This window comes from Pseudophryne corroboree, chromosome 6 (assembly GCF_028390025.1).
Source record: "Pseudophryne corroboree isolate aPseCor3 chromosome 6, aPseCor3.hap2, whole genome shotgun sequence".
Classification (NCBI taxonomy): Eukaryota; Metazoa; Chordata; class Amphibia; order Anura; family Myobatrachidae; genus Pseudophryne; species Pseudophryne corroboree.
Genome location: NC_086449.1, coordinates 832,792,708 through 832,813,161, shown reverse-complemented (window position 1 = coordinate 832,813,161; position 20,454 = coordinate 832,792,708). Strand labels below are relative to the sequence as shown.

The 20,454-nt window shown below is 47.9% G+C and overlaps 1 protein-coding gene and 1 long non-coding RNA gene across 12 annotated transcripts in view; one reads left to right on the top strand and one right to left on the bottom strand.

Annotated features, from left to right (window-relative positions):
• SOX5 (SRY-box transcription factor 5) overlaps positions 1 to 20,454 on the bottom strand; it is a 496,029-nt gene that overhangs the window by 443,536 nt on the left and 32,039 nt on the right. For 9 of the 11 annotated variants that reach the window (XM_063929373.1, XM_063929372.1, XM_063929371.1 and 6 more), the window contains exon 3: positions 3,831 to 4,041. In XM_063929373.1, the coding sequence (XP_063785443.1) occupies positions 3,831 to 4,041 (211 nt within the window). The other 2 variants (XM_063929377.1, XM_063929378.1) reach the window with 2 other exon arrangements.
• Positions 6,969 to 20,454, top strand: part of LOC134933857 (uncharacterized) — a 29,685-nt gene continuing 16,199 nt past the window's right edge. The window contains exons 1-2 of the long non-coding RNA XR_010179766.1: positions 6,969 to 7,056; positions 15,845 to 15,965. This is a non-coding gene — a long non-coding RNA (uncharacterized LOC134933857). The remainder of the gene's footprint in view (positions 7,057 to 15,844; positions 15,966 to 20,454) is intronic.

Genomic DNA, 20,454 nt, shown 5'->3' with positions numbered 1-20,454 from the left:
CTCCCCGCAGTGCAGAGGACAGGTAGATACACACATTACAGGGGGAGGAAGATGCAACCCTTAAGTCTACCCACAAACACACACCGTGGTGGCCGTCCGTGACCCCCAGTTATCTTATGGAATCACTAATAAGATCACGGTGTCATGAGTGACGGAGTCACTTTCTAGCGTTACTGGAATTCAGAATACTCCTGATCCCTGCGGCAGAAACATGACAGAAGGTGGGAACAGGGCCGCTGGGTGTCTCCTGTACACGGGACCCCACCTGGCTATGGAGAGGGGTGTTCACCACAAAAGCGTCACTGCCACTGACCCAGTCAACTTAACCAAGCTTCTCCTTTGTCCGTAGCCACCATTGGGGCTGTGATATGCACCCGCTTTACCCAGCGCTGAGTGACGAATACATTTCATTCATTTAATATGAGGCGGGAGGGGATGGGGGGGGGGGGGGGGGACCAGTGACAAACCTCAATGTGTAGATCGTGGCGGGATGCAAAATCCTGAATACGGGGCGCCTCCTGGACCAACTGGGGAGCAGGCTCCTGAATACTACCCATCTCTCTAATTGTGCCGTCACGCCCCAGATCTTGCCCGCTGTTTATTTAACTTATAATCGCTAACCCTCATGTTATAGAATCGTATTCCCGATAAATTTGCTGTCGCTGCAATGTATCAATAAACTCCGAATACTATGAAAACGAAAATTCTGACAACGAAAAGTAGGATAATTTCAGGAAACTAGGAGCTGAACGTAGTCCACAGCAACCAATCGCACCCCAGCTGTCATCAGGATAATGACAGAAAATGCCTGATTGGTCAGCAGTGGTAAGATTTAGAGTTAAATTTACTAAGCAATCCGCGGATTCTTTAATCTGTAACTGTAAGACGACGATACTATTTAAAGCAAAAAACGCGCCATTGTACATTTACTGCATAAACACAGAGAAGCGGTGACGCAAAAACAATTGTCTTCTGTGCTCCCTCCTGCACCCGACCTTTTCTGCGCCCGCTGGTTTCCAGCGCTGGCGGTTGCTGGGGTCGCAGCACTATTGTTAAGTACATCTTGCGCCCACTGGTTTCCAGCGCTGGCGGTTGCTGGGGTCCCAGCACCACTGTTAAGTACATCTTGCGCCCACTGGTTTCCAGCACTGGCGGTTGCTGGTGTCGCAGCACCACTGTTAAGTACATCTTGCGCCCACTGGTTTCCAGCACTGGCGGTTGCTGGAGTCGCAGCACCATTGATAAGTACATACCGGCATAACAAGCCGAGCAGCGGACGTTTGTCTCTAGCGAATTCTAGCACCAATCCGGGAAATCTAAACCGCTCTGAAAATCATTCTGATAGTGAAGTTAGGTTCTGTTGCAGCGGAGACCACTGTTGAGCAATTAACTAATGAATGGTAACGCACTTTGTAATTTAATGCGCCCTGTGCATGACTTCCATTAAACGATCGCCCTCGCCGATGGCTTTGGGTGTATTGATTATTGGAAGGCTAATAAAATGGCTGACATTGGCTCTCATAAGAAGGAAAAAATCTGCTGTTAAAGGAATTAGTTTGTGAAAGGGGTGAGGGCTGCACAAGCCCCCCCTGTGCTCATTACAATTTAAAAGCCAGGTGATAAATGTTCAGTGGGCTGTGAAATGGGGATAAGCCCCCCACCTCCCTGTGATTTACAGACTGTGTCAGGAACAGATAATAAAGTAAATATTATATGGGGAGCGCAGACTGGTCGCTAATGTGCACAGGTAAATCACGACACATCCTGAATGCAACGGTTTCTGCCACGGGGCAAGGAATATTTAGAACACGAGATGTCAGAGACACACGATGCTAAGAGCAAGCTATTTACTCTAGACGACTTCATGCAGAAATCAGAGCGTTTATACAGATGTAAATGAATATCTCGGGAAGTGTTGGGTGGCGGCTAGAGAACGCACTAAAAGACCCTTTCAATGCCCATCTATAAACTTAGGCCGGTGACACCCGGCGACCCATTTTCTGTCTCTCCCATTATTTACCACTCTTTCATTTTCCCTTACTTTTAACTTTCGATCACGGGTTCGTATTGAGATGAGGGGGAATAAAATAGCGTTTCAAAGAGTAAAAAAAAACAAAGCTATGAATATGGTTCTCTCATAATGACTGAACAAAGCCTTAATGAAATTTTCACCACAACCCGCTGTTCATTTTAATGGCCTCCGCAAGACAATAGAACAATGGGGCGAGGAGAGAGGACTCTCACGTCGGACAGATTTTTTTTCTTCTCTCTCTCCCTCTTATTTTCAAAGAGTCCCACTTCTTTTGTTTGTACATTTTCATAAAGCTGAGATAATGCGCGCTCTCGGGATCCATTTTAATGTTTCGCTCTGACCTTTGCTAATGGGGTCTCCGGAATATACGCAATCTCGTACTTAAATCTCCGGCTTTACACATCGCTTTGTTGCCCGTCCTTCAGAAACAGTTGTATCCTTGCCGCCTGCACCCATAGTACTCGTCTTGTGGGCCCGGGGTGAGGCCACGTTTCTCTCATGTTTCAGGGGAACTCAGAGACATTAGCTGCAGGCAAACAAAAAGTTCATGTGCTAACGGAGGACGATTAAGCCTCGTATGGAAGGCATTAAGCATTATCCATTATCCAGCCTATGCTCCTGCCTAAGGTGGGCATAGAGCAGCTCGGAGTATAAGGACCCATTTTTATATGAGGTGGAGAGAAGCCTAAACCACTATCACTCCTAGGTGTCTGAGCAGGATAACGTCCCACGTGTGTCTGTAAAAACACGCGTGAGTATCAGGAGTCACGTAGCGAATGTACATAATAAAATACTTCTGGTGCCTATTTACGGCACTTTTGGATTCATATCTATTGAGCTTCATTTCTTCGGTTACTTAAGAACTCCTAAATTTGCCTGTCTTCTGCTGAACGGCGATTGTTTACTACACCTTAGAAAATAAGTCCAATGACGCGAATATAACACATCAATCATTTACATCAGACAAAGAGACCCAGACAATGATAAAACCATATATACGGCCGGAGAGACATTCCCACTTCTGCGCTAGTACCGAGCAAGATGGCAGATTGGCCAATGGCTGACTCCAAAGTCTCGCCATCGCCAGGTATTGCAGAGCGAGCCCGGCCACATACACTCCGCACCTCCCCTGTTTATATAGAATACAGAAAGGAAACGTTATCCGCAATAGTCTGCTTTTGTTGCTGAAGACAAAGCAACCGGCTGTCAACAAGGTAAAGTGCCAAATATTGCAACAGTGCATTGTGTAAGGAAGGTCGACTATTCCAACACAACCTGGAAACAACACAAAATGCTTTACAGCTCTGACACAATAGGGATTAAATCACAGCTATGTCAAGAATTTCAACTGCACTAAATTCTTTCTAGAAGTTGCTAAAGGACATATAGCGATAGCAAATCCACAATGTATGCACAATTCCCCACCATTCTGGCTGATTAGCATCCACCGCCAGTGGCTATAGGAAGGGACCAGAGACCAACACTGTGAGATATAGAGGCAGCTCAGCCCACGGAATCAGACCATCCAAAATGTAGGTCAATGCTTACACACGGACCATCTCATGCCATGTCACCTGATTACCAATCGTTCCCAGGATACAAACCTGACGCTAATAATCCTATATACCTTTACTCCAATAACCATACACGCAAAAGACAATATAGACCACGTGCTTAAATGACCGGAAATGACGCAGCAGGCTCCTGACACTCAGCAAACACCTGGGAGGGGGAGCCCCCGTATATCCAGGACACAAGATGGGGTACAACTAGTGACCATTATAGATGTATTTCTTACCTTCTGGTTCGTTTTTAATGAGCTCCTCCATTTTACGCTGCTTCAGTGTGTCCACCACATCCGCTAAGCTACCTTTGCGCCTTTCCGGAGTCCCCAAAGCGGCGTTAGACAAAGACTCGCCACTTTGCCTCCCACCTTCATCTGCCTTCATGGGTGAGGTAGCGGAGTTGTGCGTGGCAAATGAAGAGATCAGCTTATTGCCATCGATGTCCTAAAAGGCCAAGAGAAAAAAACGCAAGAGTCAGTGACTTCCAGACGTGATCGCAGCAAACCTTTATTCTTACAAGTACGTTATAATCGTTATTAATTGTAAGAACTTCATCATAACTTAATAAAGAACTCCTATGAAATAAAATACACCCTAGAGGACAAATGATCATGAAATGGTATCCGGACTCTTGGTCGACACAACTTAGGTCGACACCCATTGGTCGACAGTGGCTAGGTCGACACTAGAAATAGGTCGACACAGCCATTAGGTCAACATGCAAAAGGGTCGACATGAGTTTTTCACATTTTTTTTCTTTTTCATACTTTACGATCCAAGTGGACTACGATTGGGAACGGTAACTTGCCCAAAGCTACGAGGGGACGCAGTGCACTAATTGGGGTTCCCGGTCACTTTGCGAAGAAAACTACACCAGAAAAACATGAAAAACTCATGTCGATCGGTTTCCATGTCGACATAATGGCTGTGTCGACCTATTTCTAGTGTCGGCCTAGCCACTGTCGACCAATAGGTGTCGACCTGGACACTGTTGACCCCGAGTCCCATACCCCATGAAATATCAGATATAATAGGGTGATGAATTGCTGAGTTTAGTACAACAGACCCTGGGGGATATGTACTAAGCAGTGCTAAAAGTGGAGAAGTGAGACAGTGGAGAAGTTGCCCATGGTAACCAATCAGCACTGACATAACATTGTATAATTTGCATAAAGGTATACAGAGCAGCTGATTGGTTGCCATGGGCAACTTCTCCACTGGCTCACTTCTCCGCTTTTAGCACTGCTTAGTACATCTCCCCCACAATTACATACAGCTTACTACTGAGAGACAGAACGGACTGACACGTGAATGTATACATGTTTGAGGCATTTAAATACAGTGATCTCAGATGGGAAAGATCGCAGCCAATTCGGTTCCTGAGTGCTCCCGGGCCACTTACAGAGCTCTGCGAGATCCCCGGCTCCCATTGTGCTCATTTTCCACACTGATTGCACCTTATTGTAATGGAACACAATGTACCGTATATTATGTCTGTATATACACTGCGTGTGGAATGTGTGGGATAATGTCAGCACACCCCAGAACAGCTCCAGTTCACACGTATACGGATGTTAATAACAGATTACAGATCTCTGAAGTGGGAAGTATAACAAAGGTGTTATCCTCTAAAAGTTTACTGCGTTAATGTCAGCCGCATTCATCCAGGTGTAGCGCTGCACGGGCAGGTAACGTGACCGCGGCACCAGATCCGCAGGAGCTCAGGGCAGAGCCAAGGGGCTGGTAACAGGATTAGGGTTCAGGCAAATATTCAGCAATCCCAAAAGTGATTTCATGCAATAGTTTCTGTGTAGGTCACAGGTATAGCATCCAGACGCTACAGCCACTCACTCACTATTATATTGTATCCTAATATTATCCTTCCCGCTTAATATGAATACGGAAATTAGGATTTGGTGCGGGGATCCTTTAGATAACGGATTAAAGATTTAGCCAAAAATAACTAAAAGTCCAATTTCACGTTTTGGGGTCAGTACCACCAAAAAAAAAGAAATGATTGGGGTACTGTATCAGAACAGACCTGCTGGCGCACTTAGAGTAATTGTAGGTTCGGATCCCGCATCCTTGCTGCACATGCGCGGTTATTGGGGGTGACACTGTGGGAACCACGGCAAATATCCCCGATCACCTCTTCATACAATGTGGGGATAAGTTGCGGGATCATTCATAAACACTGTTAATGAACAGGCCCCTACAGGAGAAGTCCGGAAACTTGAGGTTGTTCCAGCTCTCACCCGTCTGCTACGCCAATTACCCATAGACCTCCATGGAGACAGAAGTCACCACAATTTAATATACAGGTAAAAGCTTTGCTTCCCACCGCTGGGTGATACCAACCTAAGGGGGGGATTCAGTGCTCTTTGCGGGGATGTAGACCCCGGGGTGAGAGCCTGGAGATAACCAGCTGCTCACACTGTTCACCTGCGACTGGCGTATTTCTGCTCACACCCTCGTTTCCACAGTGTGGCGGTGTTACTGAGTGCCACTTACCCGGGCATTAGTGGCAGTAAGGGCTGGGTGTGATGCGTCTACTATTCCCCTCATAGAGAACTGAATTACCCCAAGAGACTCATTATACCCGGCAGCGGGGCCCTGCGGAGAAGCCGGATAACGCTACAATGGGCTCAGTGGTAAGGTCACCCTGTATCGCACCTGTCCCTCTATTTATTAATAGGTTACCCAATCTCTCCATGGGGAGATGTACTAAGCCTAGAAAGAGAGATAAAGTACCAGCCAATCAGCTCCTGTCCTTTTTCAAACCCAGCCTGTAACATGGCAGCTAGGAGCTGATTGGCTGGTACTTTATCACTGTGAAATGCTTCACTTGACAAGGCTTAGTACATTTGCCCCATATATCTCCACGTATATGAATAAGGAGACCCCATTATTGGCCACAAAGGCCCCAGCCCGCTCTCTGGCCACAGACTGGAGAGGCACGGCCGCTGTGGCCGGGTGATCCGCACTGCAGGCATGCCCGGGGTCAGCACAGTCCATGAGGCGACGGCTCCGCTGGGGCAGCACAACGCAGAGGGCGGGCACGCCCACAGGACCAGCGACCAATCACTAACGCTCCTCTGTCAGCGAGTCCACGCCCTTCTCAGTTCCCGCACTTTTCTGGTTTCCTCCACCGTCACCGAGTCCCCGCCCCTTCTTCCAGCGTCATACAACTCCCCGCCTTTTCCTTCTCCGTCATACTGGTCCCCGCCCCTTTCTTTTCCTCCTCCCCGAGTCTCGGCTTTTTCCTTCTCCGTCACCCGAGCCCCCGCCCCTTTCTTAACCGTCACAAAGTCCTCGCCCCCTTCTACAGTTACTGCTCCGAATCCCCGCCCTAAACTCCGCCCCTTGCTACTCTCTTCCCCAGCCTCCCCCTCACACCGAGTCCACGCCCCTTCCTGTTCTCGCCAAACCTCTCCCTCTTCCGCAGCTCCACGCGCACAGGTGTGACGCGCCCACATAGCAGCGAGCCCCGGGGGCGTGTGGGGGGGTATTACTGGTGTAGGGGGGTATACAGGGGTGGGTGCTGTATTTATGTATCGCAGTCACATACTAAATGGGTCTGTATAGTGTGTATAGAGAGAGAAATATGTACTGTGTGTGTGTATATATAAAGGGATGAGGTGGTAACCCTATATATATATATATATATATATATATATACACATACACACACACACACACACACACAATATATGGTATGTACATTGTGTATGCATGTGTATAGTTATACATATAAGCCTCGGTTACCATGACAGCAGGATGAGCCATGCTTATGGCAGCTGTGTGATGGCTGTTGTGGTCGTGACAGGAGCGGTGCCGCCATCTGAGCGCGGTCAGCGCTGTTACGTACAATTTTGCCTAGAAGATTACCGCCTATAATACCACCAAGTGTTGTCTGGAAGAAGGAGCTATAGCTCCGAAACGTCACAATAAATGGACCAGCAGTTTTGCTCAATTGAAACCCTGTGAGTGCCGTTTGTATCGACTTTGGAGTATTATATATATATATATATATATATATATATATACATACACAACAATCCCAGCATGTGGCGGCACTCAGGCTTGTGACAGCAGGTAATATACAAAAAGTGTATTTAATCTATCACTCCAATTCCATCGCAATGTTTCGGGGCCGCGGCGCCCCTTTATGAAGGTGATATCACCTTGATAAATACACTTTTTGTATATTACCTGCTGTCACAAGCCTCGGGGGTATATTCAATTGAAGTCGAATCCATTCCGACATTCATTTATCGGAAAGGATCCGACCTGGGTTATTGAATGGACATCTCAATTCAACTTTTAAAAAAGTCAAATTGAGATGCGGGGGGGGGGGGGGGGGAGAGAGAGCAGCGGCTATATACAGTATATCAGTCTGCCCGCCGCTCTCCCCCCCCCCCCCCAGTCCCTCCTCTCTCACAGCCGCCACGGCTCCCCGTCCCCCCTCTCACAGCTTCTGCTTCCCGTCAGCCGCCGCTCCCCGTCTCCCCCTCTCATAGCCACCGCTCACAGCAGCGTCCACCCGGCTCCAGCAAGCGAGGACTCACTTGCTGGAGCCGGGTGGACACTGCTGTGACCGGCGGCTTGTGACATCCTCCAGCACTGCTCACCCCGTCCCCGCCTCGGCTCTCCCTGTCTCCGGCGCTGCTCTCCCATCTCACTCGACTTTTTAAAGTCGACCTGAGATGGTCGACACAAGCACATGGATCGGCAGCTATTCGTGCTTTTCTCTATCGTCCTAGTGGATGCTGGGGTTCCTGAAAGGACCATGGGGAATAGCGGCTCCGCAGGAGACAGGGCACAAAAAGTAAAGCTTTAGGATCAGGTGGTGTGCACTGGCTCCTCCCCCTATGACCCTCCTCCAAGCCAGTTAGATTTTTGTGCCCGGCCGAGAAGGGTGCAATCTAGGTGGCTCTCCTAAAGAGCTGCTTAGGAAAGTTTAGCTTAGGTTTTTTATTTTACAGTGAGTCCTGCTGGCAACAGGATCACTGCAACGAGGGACTTAGGGGAGAAGAAGTGAACTCACCTGCGTGCAGGATGGATTGGCTTCTTGGCTACTGGACATCAGCTCCAGAGGGACGATCACAGGTACAGCCTGGATGGTCACCGGAGCCTTGCCGCCGGCCCCCTTGCAGATGCTGAAGTAAGAAGAGGTCCAGAATCGGCGGCAGAAGACTCCTCAGTCTTCTAAAGGTAGCGCACAGCACTGCAGCTGTGCGCCATTTTCCTCTCAGCACACTTCACACGGCAGTCACTGAGGGTGCAGGGCGCTGGGAGGGGGGCGCCCTGGGAGGCAAATGAATACCTATTTTGGCTAAAAATACCTCACATATAGCCTCCGGAGGCTATATGGAGATATTTAACCCCTGCCAGAATCCGTTGAGAGCGGGAGACGAGGCCGCCGAAAAAGGGGCGGGGCCTATCTCCTCAGCACACAGCGCCATTTTCCCTCACAGAAAGGCTGGAGGGAAGGCTCCCAGGCTCTCCCCTGCACTGCACTACAGAAACAGGGTTAAAACAGAGAGGGGGGGCACTAATTTGGCGATATGCTTATATATATATATTAAGATGCTATAAGGGAAAACACTTATATAAGGTTGTCCCTATATAATTATAGGGTTTTTGGTGTGTGCTGGCAAACTCTCCCTCTGTCTCTCCAAAGGGCTAGTGGGTCCTGTCCTCTATCAGAGCATTCCCTGTGTGTGTGCTGTGTGTCGGTACGTGTGTGTCGACAGGTAGGAGGACGATGTTGGTGAGGAGGCGGAGCAATTGCCTGTAATGGTGATGTCACTCTCTAGGGAGTCGACACCGGAATGGATGGCTTATTTAGGAAATTACGTGATAATGTCAACACGCTGCAAGGTCGGTTGACGACATGAGACGGCCGACAAACAATTAGTACGGTCCAGACGTCTCAAAAACACCGTCAAGGGTTTTAAAACGCCCGTTTACTTTAGTCGGTCGACACAGACACAGACAGGGACACTGAATCCAGTGTCGACGGTGAATAAACAAACGTATTCCTTATTAGGGCCACACGTTAAAGGCAATGAAGGAGGTGTTACGTATTTCTGATACTACAAGTACCACAAAAGAGGGTATTATGTGGGATGTGAAAAAACTACCATAGTTTTTCCTGAATCAGATAAATTAAATAAAGTGTGTGATGATGCGTGGGTTCCCCCCGATAGAAAATTATGGGCGGTATACCCTTTCCCGCCAGAAGTTAGGGCGCGTTGGGAAACACCCTTTAAGGTGGATAAGGCGCTCACACGCTTATCAAAACAAGTGGCGGTACCGTCTATAGATAGGGCCGTCCTCAAGGACCAGCTGACAAGGCTGGAAAATATAATAAAAAGTATATACACACATACTGGTGTTATACTGCGGCCAGCGATCGCCTCAGCCTGGATGTGCAGAGCTAGGGTGGCTTGGTCGGATTCCCTGACTAAAAATATTGATACCCTTGACAGGGACAGTATTTTATTGACTATAGAGCATTTCTATATATGCGAGATGCACAGAGGGATATTTGCACTCTGGCATCATGAATAAACGCGATGTCCATAACTGCCAGAAGATGTTATGGACACGACAGTGGTCAGGTGATGCAGATTCCAAACGGCACAGTATGGCCGTATACAGGAAGAGGACTTGTTTGGGGTCGGTCCATCGGACCTGGTGGTCACGGCAACTGCTGGAAAATCCACCGTTTTTTACCCTAAGTCACATCTCTGCAGAAAAAGACACCGTCTTTTCAGCCTCAGTCCTCTCGTCCCTATAAGAACATATCTGCCCAGGGATAGAGGAAAGGGAAGAAGACTGCAGCAGGCAGCCCATTCCCAGGAACAGAAGCGTTCCACCGCGTCTGACAAGTTCTCAGCATGGCGCTGAGACCGTACAGGACCCCTGGATCCTACAAGTAGTATCCCGGGGGTACAGATGGGAATGTCGAGACGTTTCCCCTTCGCAGGCTCCTGAAGTCTGCTTTACCAAGTCTCCCTCCGACAAGGAGGTAGTATGGGAAAAAATTCACAAGCTGTATTCCCAGCAGGTGATAATTAAATTACCCCTCCTACTACAGAAAAGGGGTATTATTCCACACTATATTGTGGTACTGAAGCCAGAAGGCTAGGTGAGACTTATTCTAAAAATTTTTTTTTGAACACTTACAAAGGTTCAAATTAAGATGAAGTCACTCAGAGCAGTGATAACGAACCAGGAATAAGGGGACTATATAGTGTCCCGGGACATCAGGGATGCTTACCTCTATGTCCCAAATTTGCCCTTCTCACTAAGGGTACCTCAGGTTCGTGGTGCAGAACTGTCACTATCAGTTTCAGACGCTGCCGTTTGGATTGTCCACGGCACCCTGGGGTCTTTACCAAGGTAATGGCCGAATTGATGATTCTTCTTCGAAGAAAAGGCGTCTTAATTATCCCTTACTTGGACGATCTCCTGATAGGGGCATAGTCCAGGGAACAGTTGGAGGTCGGAGTAGCACTATCTCGGATACTGCTACAATCAGCACGGGTGGATTCTAAATATTCCAAAATCGCAGCTGATCCCGACGACACGTCTGCTGTGCCTAGGGATGATTCTGGACACAGTCCAGAAAAAGGTGTTTCTCCCGGAAGAGAAAGCCAGGGAGTTATCCGAGCAAGTCAGGAACCTCCTAAAAACAGTGCATCATTGCACAAGGGTCCTGGTAAAAATGGTGGCTTCCTACGAAGCAATTCCATTCGGCAGATTTCACGTAAGAACTTTTCAGTGGGATCTGCTGGACAAATGGTCCGGATCGCATCTTCAGATGCATCAGCGGATAACCCAATATCCAAGGACAAGGGTGTCTCTCCTGTGGTGGTTATAGAGTGCTCATCTTCTAGAGGGCAGCAGATTCGGCATTCAGGATTGGATGCTGGTAACCACGGAGCCCAGCCTGAGAGGCTGGGGAGCAGTCACACAAGGAAAAAATTTCCAGGGAGTGTGATCAAGTATGGAGACTTTTCTCCACATAAATATACTGGAGCTAAGGGTAAATTTATAATGCTCTAAGCTTAGCAAGACCTCTGCTTCAAGGTCAGCCGGTATTGATCCAGTGGGAAAAACATCACGGCAGTCGCCCACGTAAACAGACAGGGCGACACAAGAAGCAGGAGGGCAATGGCAGAAACTGCAAGGACTTTTCGCTGGGCGGAAAATCATGTGATAACACTGTCAGCAGTTTTTCATCCCGGGAATGGAAACTGGGAAGCAGACTTCCTCAGCACGACCTCCACCCGGGAGAGTGGAAACTTCATTGAGAAGTTTTTTCCACATGATTGTAAACCGTTGGGAAATACCAAAGGTGGACATGATGGCGTCCCGTCTGAACAAAAAACGGGACAGGTATTGCGCCAGGTCAAGAGACCCTCAGGCAATAGATGTGGACGTTCTGGTAACACCGTGGGTGTACCAGTCGGTGTATGTGTTCCCTCCTCTGCTTCTCATACCTAAGGTGCTGAGAATTATAAGACGTAGAGGAGTAAGAACTATACTCATGGCTCCGGATTGGCCAAGAAAGACTTGGTACCCGGAACTTCAAGAGATGCTTACAGAGGTCTTATGGCCTCTGCCGCTAAGAAGGGACTTGCTTCAGCAAGTACCATGTCTGTTCCAAGACTTACCGCAGCTGCGTTTGTCGGCATGGCGATGGAAAGCCGGATCCTAAGGGAAAAAAGGCATTCCGGAAGAGGTCATTCCTACCCTGGTCAAAGCCAGAAAGGAGGTGACCGCACAACATTATCACCACGTGTGGCGAAAATATGTTGCGTGGTGTGAGGCCAGGAAGGCCCCACAAAGAAATTTCAACTCGGTCGTTTCCTGCATTTCCTGCAAACAGGAGTGTCTATGGGCCTCAAATTGGGGTCCATTAAGGTTCAAATTCGGCCCTGTAAATTTTCTTCCAGAAAGAATTGGTTTCAGTTCCTGAAGTCCAGAAGTTTGTCAAGGGAGTATTGCATATACAAACCCCTTTTTTGTGCCTCCAGTGGCACTGTGGGATCTCAACGTAGTTCTGGGATTCCTCAAATCACATTGGTTTAAAACCAGTCAAATATGTGGATTTGAAGCATCTCACATAAAAAGTGACCATGCTCTTGGCCCTGGCCTGGACCAGGCGAGTGTCAAATTGGTGGTTTTTTCTCAAAAAAGCCCATATCTGTTTGTCCATTCGGACAGGGCAGAGCTGCGGACTCGTCCCCAGTTCTCTCCCTAAGGTGGTGTCAGTGTTTCACCTGAACCAGCTTATTGTGGTGCCTTGCACCTACTAGGGACTTGGAGGACTCCAAGTTGCTAGGAGTTGTCAGGGCCCTGAAAATATGTTCCAGGACAGCTGGAGTCAGAAAATCTGACTCGCTGTTTATACTGTATGCACCCGACAAGTTGGGTGCGCCTGCTTCTAAGCAGGCGATTGCTCGTTGGATTTGTAACACAATTCAACTTGCACATTCTGAGGCAGGCCTGCCACAGTCTAAATCGGTTAAGGCCCATTCCACAAGGAAGGTGGGCTCATCTTGGGCGGCTGCCCGAGAGGTCTCGGCATTACAACTCTGCCGAGCAGCTACGTGGTCAGGGGAGAACACGTTTGTAAAATTCTACAAATTTGATATCCTGGCAAAAGAGGACCTGGAGTTCTCTCATTCGGTGCTGCAGAGTCATCCGCACTCTCCCGCCCGTTTGGGAGCTTTGGTATAATCCCCATGGTCCTTTCAGGAACCCCAGCATCCACTAGGACGATAGAGAAAATAAGAATTTACTTACCGATAATTCTATTTCTCGGAGTCCGTAGTGGATGCTGGGCGCCCATCCCAAGTGCGGATTATCTGCAATACTTGTACATAGTTACAAAAATCGGGTTATTATTGTTGTGAGCCATCTTTCAGAGGCTCCGCTGTTATCATACTGTTAACTGGGTTTAGATCACAAGTTGTACGGTGTGATTGGTGTGGCTGGTATGAGTCTTACCCGGGATTCAAAATTCCTCCCTTATTGTGTACGCTCGTCCGGGCACAGTACCTAACTGGCTTGGAGGAGGGTCATAGGGGGAGGAGCCAGTGCACACCACCTGATCCTAAAGCTTTACTTTTTGTGCCCTGTCTCCTGCGGAGCCGCTATTCCCCATGGTCCTTTCAGGAACCCCAGCATCCACTACGGACTCCGAGAAATAGAATTATCGGTAAGTAAATTCTTATTTTCGACAAGTCAAATTCATCGACTTGTCCAAAAATTTGGGGTTATATTGAATAGGTCGAATCACAATTCGACCTTAAAAAGTCGAAAACTGCCGTCTTTTCAACAGACTGCAGCTTTCGACTTCAATTGAATATACCCCTCTGTGTGCAGGGATTGTTGTGTGTATAAAAATACCCAGAAGACACCTGAGCATGGTATAATATAATATTTAGGGTGAGTGTCGATTCTTTTGCTCTCTCTCTCTCTCTATATAGTCACTTAATACACTGTTCCCGTCTGACATCACTCATGTGACAGATGGGACATCAGCGCTATTACATGTGGTGCTTTCGTAAACGCTCAGGCTATGAGTAACATTGACCGCAGAAACGCGTTTCTCTGCATCAAGGAAAGCCCCTGAAACGCGCCCCTGCCACCCCTTTATCTCAGTTCTATCATTCCTCTAGTCTCTTTCTGCACCGTGATGCCCCTAGTCTGCACTCCCCATAGATGGTGCGATGTCTGCTTCGCCGCCAGTGCCATCCTGCCCCACAATTCCATGTGCTTTGGCGCAAACGTTAGCGCACAGCCCCACCGAGCAAGCTTTTGCGTTTTCCACTTCGCTGATGAGGTGAAGTGAATTTGTGACATTTATGTGCCCTGGACACGGCTACCTCCGCTGCACGCAGAGCACAGGTCAGCCCCAAGTTCTGATAAAACACATTTACACGCCAGATCTGCTCGCCATTTTACAGTGGACAATAGCAGCTGTTCTTGTCGCAAATCGTTAAATGTAAATCAGGAGACAACGACCAGGCAGGAATCATTCAGCGACAGCACGTGGAGGAGCGTCTACACTAGTCGCTGGCAATCCATTCATTATATGGAGTCAGATCAAACAGAGACTCATAATTAAAAAGCTCCCATTGAGCACTTAGGCTCCTGTAACACACAGAGCGAGAAAACAAAGCGCAGGGCTGGCTTACAAGAGGAATACTCCATCTTCCCTAATTAATTTCATAGATTTCCTGCTCATTCACCATCCCATTTATATATCAGCTATACAACTGGTCTGGAGAGAAAGGATCATTGGAAGTTGGGTCTCAATTAACGCAGACCTGACAAAGCAGAGTTTACTTCATAATGTGCTAAATACAATTATTCTGACAGTTCTCCATGTGCTAAAAAGTTCAGGGAAACCAGAAATTAGTCACTGTCCATATCAAATGGTGTGTGTGTGTGTGTGTGTGTGTGTGTGTGTGTGTGTGTGTGTGTGTGTGTGTGTGTATATATATATATAAAGTGTACTATATATATATATATATATATATACACACGCACATAACATCTGCGGGTAGTACTGTATACAGTACATACACATGTAACACTCTCCGGTGCCGAATAGTAAAGCAATAAAATCAATATTTCCATATGACACATTTTCACCATCACGAATCAAACACATAAGTATATTGTACAATAGATCACTGCATTGTGGTTGTTCTGTTCCATTGGATGGATGGGTCCATTTATTCCAGAATAAAGGTTGTGCTAGGATGTGGTACTAAAAGCCCATTCTGCATCCACTATACTAGCAACATTTCCCCTGTCATATAAAATACGCCCTGGAGACAGTTACACAGAGAGAACAAGAACCATAGAGAGATCAGACGCCACAAGATGAAAACGAGACGGATAGTGACAGATTCGATGGGAACATAGAGCAAAAGACGATAAAAGAAAGTGAAATTGATGGCAGAAAAAGAAGCACCTCCGTCCTCCCTTCCGTCCTCCTCATCCTAATCTTATATAGCCACCAGTTTGCTCTTTCCTACCATGGACTGAGGTTAAACCTCTTTTATGCAACTTTATGGCACCTGCAACTTTTTCCAGTTTTTAGTTTATAACGTAATAGAGGACATTTAGGAAGCGAGGGCTGAGAAGTAGATGGTGGGTTTGTGTTGTCATTCCTCAGGTGCACTGAAATAATAAAATCTTTTTGATTCATTTGCAGAAGTTGACAAGAGAAAATTTGGTGGCTGATCCCCGCATGCACTGTACAATTACCAGTTTGCAGAAACCGTTCCAAGAACTTGTACGCCAGCAACACAAGCATAAAGAAGAAAAGTAACCAGGTAATTACACCATAGAGATGCATAAAATACACACAGACGCTGCACATATATGTCAGGCTACAGTTCTCTAGCACAATATATTCCAGCCGGCACCCCGGGGCGCTGTCCTGATAGGTCCCGCTCAGACCATCGGCACATGAAGGTGCCTGTGCATCCTAAAATAATGACATTGGGGAGGGGGGAATCAAACGGCGGCCAAGTGACTCATTTATTTATCCTGTCAACTATCTCTTAGAATCATTTCTATTTTAAAAGATGAACGTCTCAGATAATCCAGCTACACAAAGCGCCGAGAGCGCATGTAATCACCCACATACATATTAATCAACTAGCAGAAGAGGGGGGGAGAAAAAAGAAAGAAGAATAGAGGAAGAAAGCGAGTCTTAAATACCATCTCTCCTCTAGGCTGCGATTCCCACAGATGAAGAGGTCAGCGCTGTTTAGTAGGGGCTCTGCCACGTTAATTCAGTATGACAAGATAAAGCAGTAATCTCTGCTCCAAGAGGCCGTAAGCTGCCTGCTACCCTGGGACACGCTCCACTCCATCCCCACTGTATATCACTTTATACCACTGCCGTGACAAAGCCTCGGAGTTCTCTTATGTAAATCTCCCTCCTGCGCTGCCAGTCAGGGAGCGCAGGAGACGGGCTGTAAGCTGTGCGACTATTAGCATCTTACACACGCCGATGGGGCCGGTCACCCCCCCCCTCCTCTCCTCTCCTCGGAGGAGATGTTTAGTATTTGGATAATCCATTGATCTCCGCTCCTATGTACTATATCCGCCGTGTTGATTTGACAGCGACGGCAAATAAACCAATGTTTCATGTTCCCTGAGATTTGGAGTTTCTGGGGCTGATCGTTTTCAAAGGGTTTATAGGCTCTGTGCAAAGATTATCATCCTTAACCCCCCCCCACCGCCCCCGACACCGAGCTCTGATACTGCGACAGAGAGGGAGCTGTCGGAGTAGCGACTTGTAAGAGTCATTTGTGCAAAGTAAGACGCACAGCGCAAAGTTTAGGTCAGCGTCAGTGACGCACATCTTATGTTATTTATACTACAAACGTGGAGGTTATCAGTTCCACGGCAGAGGGAGAATACACATCCTGGAGCTTCCAGCATTGCCCACGGACAGGCGGACATTGGAGGTCATTCCGAGTTGATCGCTCGCTAGCAGTTTTTAGCAGCCGTGCAAACGCTATGCCGCCTCCCACTGGGAGTGTATTTTAGCTTAGCAGAAGTACGAACGAAAGGATCGCACAGCGACTACAAAATAATTTTGTGCAGTTTCAGAGTAGCTTCAGACCTACTCCTAGACTGCGATCACTTCAGACTGTTCAGTTCCTGTTTTGACGTCACGAAGACGCCCTGCGTTCGCCCAGCCACGCCTGCGTTTTTCTGAACACTCCCTGAAAACGGTCAGTTCACACCCAGAAACGCCCTCTTCCTGTCAATCACTCTGCGGCCAGCAGTGCGACTGAAAAGCTACGCTAGACCTTGTGTGAAACTACATCGCTCGTTGTAATAGTACGACGCACGTGCGCATTGCGCCACATACGCAGAAGTGCCGATTTTTGCCTGATCGCTGCGCAGCAAACGAAATCTGCTAGCGATCAACTCGGAATGACCCCCCATTAAGCCTCTCTGTACATTGTAGGACTGCGGCAGAGATGCAATGCCTCACAGATGCATCACATCACGTTACAGGTCGCACGGCGACCGGCTGGGGTAGGGCCACAGACGTCCAAATCCACGATATACCGTCCAAACATTTCTGTGTACTCTCTTAAATAATACAGCTCCTACAACATATATATTAGTTCCGTTTATTCATGTAGCACCTACATATACAGCAGCGCCGTACAACGCGCCCCATATGAACGCAAACTAAAAGCAGGGAAAGTTTTGCTTGTCCTAGAGATTACACTAGTCACAGGGGTATATTCAATTGAAGTCGAAACTGCCGTCTTGTCGGAAAGATGGCAGTTTTCGACTTTTTCAGGTCGGAAGGGGTTCCGACCTATTCAATCCCCGGCTTTTTTACCCGACAAGTCGGGGAATTCGACTTGTCGGAAAGCACGTGGATCGGCGGAATAGCTGCTGATCGCGTGCTTCTGTCGGAAGCGGGGCCAAATCCGACAGGTTTTGGCCCCGTTTCCGACCATCTCAATCCGACTTTAAAAAAATTTGGATGGAGATGAGGGTGCTGAGGGCAGCGGGGAGACGGGGGAGAGCATCAGCTACAGCAGTTCCCGCTTGCTGGAGCCGAGTGGACGCTGCTGTGATGTCTTGCGGCGGTGCCCCATCCTCCGGCTACGCTGCTGTAGCACTGCTCTCCCTCGTCTCCCCGCGGCTCTCCCCCGTCTGCCCCCTCTCAGCACCTTCATCTCAAGCCGACTTTTTTTAATTCAGATTGAGATGGTCATTGAATAGGTCCTGTCTGATCCATTCCGACAAATTCATGTCGGATTGAATATACCCCATAATGTGTCTTGTCACCTAATAGGAATGTTCATTTTCAGCCATTGCAATGTACTAAGGCTTTTCTCATAAAGAAAAAAAAACAGCACCTAAATGTAAGGTAAGACGCTGATAAGAAATAAACATTTACACACTCTTCTTTAGAAGTGTACACCAGCAATTATGTTCTATTTAACAACACGTACATGAAAGAATATCTGTCATCCTGAAACGCTAGAAGGAATTTCTATCCAGTCAGCGAAACATCTACTGCAGATAAAATATCATTACAAGTAGTATCGGTAATTAGTTCTTACACCGACCCCCAAAGATCAGGATCTCTGTTTTTTTCATACATTTTAGTGCTGGAAACACAAACCTGTACTAAATGCTTCTAACCTATCTACTTATGAGCTAGGGATTTCAGCCAACCCTTATCAATTCATTTTGAAGAGACAGCACTCTAAGCCGTCACATCTCCATAGTCACAGTAAAAGAACTTGGCATACAATACTCTTACTTTGCGGAAACAATGTTGTTCTCTGAGATCGGTTAACCCATAGGGCTAAATTCACGCAGCAGCGCTTTTCAGAGCCGCACTGTCTTCAGTGGTTTCGGAAACTGGATTTGAAGGGGCAATATTATTAGATACAACATCAGGTGTGTTTTTTTCTTTAATGTAATTGCCCCTTTAAGTCCAGTGGCTGAAGACGTGGCGGTGTGGAAAAGCGTAAATCTAGCCCCTTTGGTGGCAGAGAAGTTGGTACAATTACACGTTGTTTCCCAAAAGTAAGACAAAAATCAGTAGGGGATGGAAACGTATTAAAAATAAATAATAGCTGCCCCACATCCCCCCACCCCTTACCGTTGTGTGGATAATATAACAACATGATACAGTGATCACGTAATAGCTTACAACTCGCAGATGCGCCTAATGAACCCTGGTATCTGGGAGCTTTGTGTTACATCACATCAGCGACGCTTAATTGTGAAACTATTAATTGCAGTAATTGTGAAACTAGGATAAAAAGAAAATTATAACATATTGACTTTGTCTTACTGAACTTTTATAACATTTTATCAAAGAAATGGGCGTGTTATTATCCTACCCCCGGACTGGCCCCAGTGCAAGTGATCCTGTGTAGTATGGCCTACAGGGGAGGGGTCACCTACAGGGGCAGAGTTATCTGCTGGGGTGGAGTTACCTACAGGGGAGGGGTCACCTACAGGGGCAGAGTTATCTGCTGGGGTGGAGTTACCTACAGGGGAGGGGTCACCTACAGGGGCAGAGTTATCTGCTGGGGTGGAGTTACCTACAGGGGAGGGATCACCTACAGGGGCAAAGTTATCTGCTGGGGTGGAGTTACCTACAGGGGAGGGGTCACCTACAGGGGCAGAGTTATCTGCTGGGGTGGAGTTACCTACAGGGGAGGTGTCACCTACAGGGGCAGAGTTATCTGCTGGGGTGGAGTTACCTACAGGGGAGGTGTCACCTACAGGGGCAGAGTTATCTGCTGGGGTGGAGTTACCTACAGGGGAGGGGTCACCTACAGGGGCAAAGTTATCTGCTGGGGTGGAGTTACCTACAGGGGAGGGGTCACCTACAGGGGCAGAGTTATCTGCTGGGGTGGAGTTACCTACAGGGGAGGTGTCACCTACAGGGGCAGAGTTATCTGCTGGGGTGGAGTTACCTACAGGGGAGGTGTCACCTACAGGGGCAGAGTTATCTGCTGGGGTGGAGTTACCTACAGGGGAGGGGTCACCTACAGGGGCAGAGTTATCTGCTGGGGTGGAGTTACGTACAGGGGAGGGGTCACCTACAGGGGCAAAGTTATCTGCTGGGGTGGAGTTACCTACAGGGGAGGGGTCACCTACAGGGGCAGAGTTATCTGCTGGGGTGGAGTTACCTACAGAGGAGGTGTCACCTACAGGGGCAGAGTTATCTGCTGGGGTGGAGTTACCTACAGGGGAGGTGTCACCTACAGGGGCAGAGTTATCTGCTGGGGTGGAGTTACCTACAGGGGAGGTGTC